Here is a 7,500-nt window from a genome sequence, read left to right on the forward strand (position 1 = left end):
CTCTCTCTCACCATGTTCATCTCTCTCTGTGTCTCTCTGTGTCTCTCTGTCTCCCATCCCTCTCTCTCTCTCTGTCTCTCTCTCTCTGTCTCTCCCATCTCTCTCCCATCTCTCTCGCTCTCTCTGTCTCTCTAGGTCTCTATCTCTGTCTTTGTCTCTATCTCTCTCTGCTCACTGGTCAGGAATGGATCATTGCATCTGCATGCATGGATAATCCTACTCTCTCTCCATCCCACTTTCTCTCTATTACTATCTGAGTGAGTGAGAGAGAGAGCGAGAGAGAGAGAGACAGAGAGAGAGAGAGAGAGAGAGAGAGAGAGAGAGAGAGAGAGAGAGAGAGAGAGAGAGAGAGAGAGACAGAGAGAGACAGAGAGAGACAGAGAGAGAGATGGGATAGACAGAGAGACAGAGAGAAAGAGAGGGAGAGAGAGGCCTATAGGTGTAGCAGTATTTGGAGACCATTGCTCGAGGGGTTCAAAGTGCTGACAGTGAGCAAAGAGGCTGCTGAACTCATCTAAAAACACAGTAAATGGTCTTTAGGAGGCCAAGCCTTAGATAAACATTACTCAATATATCTCTAGATTAGGAAGAGAAGGAGACAGAGAATGACACATGGAGGAGGGAGAAAGAGAAGAGGATAGTGAGGAGAGGAGAGGAGAGGAGAGGAGAGGAGAGGAGAGGAGAGGAGAGGAGAGGAGAGGAGAGGAGAGGAGAGGAGAGGAGAGGAGAGGAGAGGAGAGGAGAGGAGAGGAGAGGGGTATATACTCAGTCTTTCATGTGTTTTCTACAGGTAGAAAGGAAGGAAAGGAAGGATAGAGAGAAGGTGTGATAGAAGGATAGACTCACTCCTTGATGTGCTTCCTACAGGGAACAGAATTCCTCATACAGGTTCCAGTGAGCCTCTCTACGTCTTCGACGATGACGAAGGGCTTCTCCTCCAGAGTCACGATGGACAGATGGTTGTCATCCGTCTCCGCGTCGCCGAACGAGTTGAAGCGCGGCCACACGTGGTACTTCAACGTCAGGCTCCGGTTGTCCAAACGACCCATCTGGAGACGCACAGGGACCGAGGGTTACACAGCTGAACACACACACACACACAGAGCCCTGCAGAAAATATTACTTGAATTATTCAACATTTTCTTGTGTTATAGTCTGAATTCAAACTGGATGAAATATAATTTGTTTTCTCTCACCCATCACCTCATAATGACAAAGTAAAAACATGTTTTTATAATTTATTTGCAAATGTATTGACAGTTTTATACAATAATATCTCATTTACAGTTTGAGAATCCCCAGAAACTATCCTGTACTGTCCTGATCCTGAGACAGTTCTAGAATCGCCAGAAACTATCCTGTACTGTCCTGATCCTGAGACAGTTCTAGAATCCCCAGAAACTATCCTGTACTGTCCTGATCCTGAGACAGTTCTAGAATCGCCAGAAGCTATCCTGTACTGTCCTGATCCTGAGACAGTTCTAGAATCGCCAGAAGCTATCCTGTACTGTCCTGATCCTGAGACAGTTCTAGAATCGCCAGAAGCTATCCTGTACTGTCCTGATCCTGAGACAGTTCTAGAATCGCCAGAAGCTATCCTGTACTGTCCTGATCCTGAGACAGTTCTAGAATCGCCAGAAGCTATCCTGTACTGTCCTGATCCTGAGACAGTTCTAGACTCGCCAGAAACTATCCCGTACTGTCCTGATCCTGAGACAGTTCTAGAATCGCCAGAAGCTATCCTGTACTGTCCTGATCCTGAGACAGTTCTAGAATCGCCAGAAGCTATCCTGTACTGTCCTGATCCTGAGACAGTTCTAGAATCGCCAGAAGCTATCCTGTACTGTCCTGATCCTGAGACAGTTCTAGACTCGCCAGAAACTATCCCGTACTGTCCTGATCCTGAGACAGTTCTAGAATCGCCAGAAACTATCCTGTACTGTCCTGATCCAGAGACAGTTCTAGAATCGCCAGAAGCTATCCTGTACTGTCCTGATCCTGAGACAGTTCTAGAATCGCCAGAAGCTATCCTGTACTGTCCTGATCCTGAGACAGTTCTAGAATCGCCAGAAGCTATCCTGTACTGTCCTGATCCTGAGACAGTTCTAGACTCGCCAGAAACTATCCTGTACTGTCCTGATCCTGAGACAGTTCTAGAATCGCCAGAAACTATCCTGTACTGTCCTGATCCTGAGACAGTTCTAGAATCGCCAGAAGCTTTCCTGTACTGTCCTGATCCTGAGACAGTTCTAGAATCGCCAGAAACTATCCTGTACTGTCCTGATCCTGAGACAGTTCTAGAATCGCCAGAAGCTATCCTGTACTGTCCTGATCCTGAGACAGTTCTAGAATCGCCAGAAGCTATCCTGTACTGTCCTGATCCTGAGACAGTTCTAGAATCGCCAGAAGCTATCCTGTACTGTCCTGATCCTGAGACAGTTCTAGAATCGCCAGAAGCTATCCTGTACTGTCCTGATCCTGAGACAGTTCTAGAATCGCCAGAAGCTATCCTGTACTGTCCTGATCCTGAGACAGTTCTAGACTCGCCAGAAACTATCCCGTACTGTCCTGATCCTGAGACAGTTCTAGAATCGCCAGAAGCTATCCTGTACTGTCCTGATCCTGAGACAGTTCTAGAATCGCCAGAAGCTATCCTGTACTGTCCTGATCCTGAGACAGTTCTAGACTCGCCAGAAACTATCCCGTACTGTCCTGATCCTGAGACAGTTCTAGAATCGCCAGAAACTATCCTGTACTGTCCTGATCCAGAGACAGTTCTAGAATCGCCAGAAGCTATCCTGTACTGTCCTGATCCTGAGACAGTTCTAGAATCGCCAGAAGCTATCCTGTACTGTCCTGATCCTGAGACAGTTCTAGAATCGCCAGAAGCTATCCTGTACTGTCCTGATCCTGAGACAGTTCTAGACTCGCCAGAAACTATCCTGTACTGTCCTGATCCTGAGACAGTTCTAGAATCGCCAGAAACTATCCTGTACTGTCCTGATCCTGAGACAGTTCTAGAATCGCCAGAAGCTTTCCTGTACTGTCCTGATCCTGAGACAGTTCCAGAATCGCCAGAAACTATCCTGTACTGTCCTGATCCTGAGACAGTTCTAGAATCGCCAGAAGCTATCCTGTACTGTCCTGATCCTGAGACAGTTCTAGAATCCCCAGAAACTATCCTGTACTCTCCTGATCCTGCGACAGTTCTAGAACCCCCAGAAACTATCCTGTACTGTCCTGATCCTGCAACAGTTCTAGAACCCTGTAAACTGTCCTGTACTGTCCTGAACCTGCAACAGTTCTTGAACCCTGTAAACTGTCCTGTACTGTCCTGATCCTGCAACAGTTCTAGAACCCCGGAAACTGTCCTGTACTGTCCTGACCCCACAACAGTTCAAGAACCCCGGAATCTGTCCTGTACTGTCCTGATCCTGCAACAGTTCTAGAACCCGGAAACTGTCCCGTCACTTTTCCAATAAAAATACCTCCCGTCCCGTTACATGCTCATTTGTTTTCCGCGTTCAGAAAAGTGTTGGCTTTTGCGTTTGTTTAGGAAGTATTGAAAATCAATTTAAAGAATGGAATGTAAAACGACTGTGATATGTGGTTGCCTTACCTATCTTAGTTAGATGCACTGACTGAAGGTCTAAATTGCTTGATAAGAGAGCACTGGGAAGGACCTATCTAAATGGCTTGATGAGAGAGCACTGGGAAGGACCTATCTAAATGGAGTGATGAGAGAGCACTGGGAAGGACCTATCTAAATGGAGTGATGAGAGAGCACTGGGAAGGACCTATCTTTAAATGGCTTGATGAGAGAGCACTGGGAAGGACCTATCTAAATGGCTTGATGAGAGAGCACTGGGAAGGACCTATCTAAATGGCTTGATGAGAGAGCACCGGGAAGGACCTATCTAAATGGCTTGATGAGAGAGCACTGGGAAGGACCTATCTAAATGGCTTGATAAGAGAGCATTGGGAAGGACCTATCTTTAAATGGCTTGATGAGAGAGCACTGGGAAGGACCTATCTAATTGGCTTGATGAGAGAGCACTGGGAAGGACCTATCTAAATGGCTTGATGAGAGAGCACTGGGAAGGACCTATCTAAATGGCTTGATAAGAGAGCATTGGGAAGGACCTATCTAAATGGCTTGATGAGAGAGCACTGGGAAGGACCTATCTAAATGGCTTGATGAGAGAGCACTGGGAAGGACCTATCTAAATGGCTTGATAAGAGAGCACTGGGAAGGACCTATCTAAATGGTTTGATGAGAGAGCACTGGGAAGGACCTATCTAAATGGCTTGATAAGAGAGCATTGGGAAGGACCTATCTAAATGGCTTGATGAGAGAGCACTGGGAAGGACCTATCTAAATGGCTTGATGAGAGAGCACTGGGAAGGACCTATCTAAATGGCTTGATAAGAGAGCACTGGGAAGGACCTATCTAAATTGCTTGATGAGAGAGCACTGGGAAGGACCTATCTAAATGGCTTGATAAGAAAGCACTGGGAAGGACCTATCTTTAAATAGCTTGATGAGAGAGCACTGGGAAGGACCTATCTAAATGGAGTGATGAGAGAGCATTGGGAAGGACCTATCTTTAAATGGCTTGATGAGAGAGCACTGGGAAGGACCTATCTAATTGGCTTGATGAGAGAGCACTGGGAAGGACCTATCTAAATGGCTTGATGAGAGAGCACTGGGAAGGACCTATCTAAATGGCTTGATAAGAGAGCATTGGGAAGGACCTATCTAAATGGCTTGATGAGAGAGCACTGGGAAGGACCTATCTAAATGGCTTGATGAGAGAGCACTGGGAAGGACCTATCTAAATGGCTTGATAAGAGAGCACTGGGAAGGACCTATCTAAATGGTTTGATGAGAGAGCACTGGGAAGGACCTATCTAAATGGCTTGATAAGAGAGCATTGGGAAGGACCTATCTAAATGGCTTGATGAGAGAGCACTGGGAAGGACCTATCTAAATGGCTTGATGAGAGAGCACTGGGAAGGACCTATCTAAATGGCTTGATAAGAGAGCACTGGGAAGGACCTATCTAAATTGCTTGATGAGAGAGCACTGGGAAGGACCTATCTAAATGGCTTGATAAGAAAGCACTGGGAAGGACCTATCTTTAAATAGCTTGATGAGAGAGCACTGGGAAGGACCTATCTAAATGGAGTGATGAGAGAGCATTGGGAAGGACCTATCTAAATGGAGTGATGAGAGAGCATTCGGAAGGACCTATCTAAATGGCTTGATGAGAGAGCACTGGGAAGGACCTATCTAAATGGCTTGATAAGAGAGCATTGGGAAGGACCTATCTGTAGACTGATTAATAAGGCTGAAGGATGAGGACAGAGAACCCAGCAGGACGGTCTGCTCAGCACGGCACCACAGCATGAATCAGAGAGGTCTGCTCAGCACGGCACCACAGCATGAATCTGAGAGGTCTGCTCAGCACGGCACCACAGCCTGAATCTGAGAGGTCTGCTCAGCACGGCACCACAGCATGAATCTGAGAGGTCTGCTCAGCACGGCACCACAGCCTGAATCTGAGAGGTCTGCTCAGCACAGCACCACGGCATGAATCTGAGAGGTCTGCTCAGCACAGCACCACAGCATGAATCAGAGAGGTCTGCTCAGCACAGCACCACAGCATGAATCAGAGAGGTCTGCTCAGCACAGCACCACAGCATGAATCAGAGAGGTCTGCTCAGCACGGCACCACAGCATGAATCAGAGAGGTCTGCTCAGCACGGCACCACGGCATGAATCGGAGAGGTCTGCTCAGCACGGCACCACAGCATGAATCAGAGAGGTCTGCTCAGCACAGCACCACAGCATGAATCAGAGAGGTCTGCTCAACACAGCAGCTCAGACGGCTACGAACGTTTCCAACATCAACATGTACCTGAGTTAGCAGTGTGTCCTTCTGTAGCTCAGTTGGTAGAGCATGGCGCTTGTAACGCCAGGGTAGTGGGTTCGATCCCCGGGACCACCCATACGTAGAATGTATGCACACATGACTGTAAGTCGCTTTGGATAAAAGCGTCTGCTAAATGGCATATATTATTATTATTATTATTACAGTGCAGCATTAAATCATTCTATGTTTATTTCTCTCTTATTATTAACCTCAGATGTTTAGTTGAAAGATGCAAACAATCGGACTTGAGGTAAAAGCTGATAGGAGGTTGACAAGGTGTCCCTGTCGCTTGTCCCGCTCTCCGATTAAACTATCTGATTAAACCACAGCATTATTTATTTACCTAGCCGTGTACTCGGGCTCTTTCCTTGACACAGACAGACAACTCCCATCAAATTTAACTTAAACATCGCTCTTTCCCCCTTTGCTCATTCCTTGGCTCATTCCCTTGGATCATTCCTTGGCTCATTCCTTGGCTCATTCCCTTGTCTCATTCCCCTGGCTCATTCCCTTGGCTCATTCCTTGGCTCATTCCCTTGGATCATTCCTTGGCTCATTCCTTTGCTCATTCCCTTGGATCATGCCTTGGATCATTCCTTGGCTCATTCCCTTGGCTCATTCTTCTGGATCAATCCTTCGCTCATTCCTTGGCTCATTCCCTTGGCTCATTCCCTTGTCTCATTCCCCTGGCTCATTCCCTTGGATCATTCCCTTGGATCATTCCTTGGCTCATTCCCTTGGATCATTCCTTGGCTCATTCCCTTGGATCATTCCTTTGCTCATTCCCTTGGATCATTCCTTGGCTCATTCCCTTGGATCATTCCTTGGCTCATTTCCTTGGATCATTCCTTGGCTCATTCCTTGGATCATTCCTTGGCTCATTCCTTGGCTCATTCCCTTGGATCATTCCTTGGCTCATTCCCTTGGATCATTCCTTGGCTCATTCCCTTGGATCATTCCTTGGCTCATTCCCTTGGATCATTCCTTGGCTCATTCCTTGGCTCATTCCTTGGCTCATTCCCTTGGATCATTCCTTGGCTCATTCCCTTGGATCATTCCTTGGCTCATTCCCTTGGATCATTCCTTGGCTCATTCCCTTGGCTCATTCCCTTGGATCATTCCTTTGCTCATTCCCTTGGATCATTCCTTTGCTCATTCCCTTGGATCATTCCTTTGCTCATTCCCTTGGATCATTCCCTTGGATCATTCCTTTGTTCATTCCCTTGGATCATTCCTTGGCTCATTCCCTTGCTCATTCCCTTGGCTCATTCCCTTGGCTCATTCCCTTGGCTCATTCCTTGGCTCATTCCCTTGGCTCATTCCCTTGGATCATTCCTTGGCTCATTCCCTTGGATCATTCCCTTGGATCATTCCTTGGCTCATTCCCTTGCTCATTCCCTTGCTCATTCCCTTGCTCATTCCCTTGCTCATTCCCTTGGATCATTCCTTGGCTCATTCCCTTGGCTCATTCCCTTGGATCATTCCCTTGGATCATTCCTTGGCTCATTCCCTTGCTCATTCCCTTGGCTCATTCCCTTGGATCATTCCTTGGCTCTTTATTTGA

The 7,500-nt window shown here is 47.1% G+C and overlaps 1 protein-coding gene across 1 annotated transcript in view; it reads right to left on the reverse strand.

Annotated features, from left to right (window-relative positions):
* Nucleotides 1–7,500, reverse strand: part of LOC124025087 (glutamate receptor ionotropic, NMDA 2A-like) — a gene marked incomplete at its 5' end in the record, with an annotated part of 82,113 nt that overhangs the window by 30,539 nt on the left and 44,074 nt on the right. The window contains one exon of the mRNA XM_046338755.1: nucleotides 847–1,049. Coding sequence (XP_046194711.1) covers nucleotides 847–1,049 — 203 coding nt within the window. The remainder of the gene's footprint in view (nucleotides 1–846; nucleotides 1,050–7,500) is intronic.

The sequence above is a fragment of the Oncorhynchus gorbuscha genome, unplaced genomic scaffold, assembly GCF_021184085.1.
Source record: "Oncorhynchus gorbuscha isolate QuinsamMale2020 ecotype Even-year unplaced genomic scaffold, OgorEven_v1.0 Un_scaffold_2162, whole genome shotgun sequence".
Lineage (NCBI taxonomy): Eukaryota > Metazoa > Chordata > Actinopteri > Salmoniformes > Salmonidae > Oncorhynchus > Oncorhynchus gorbuscha.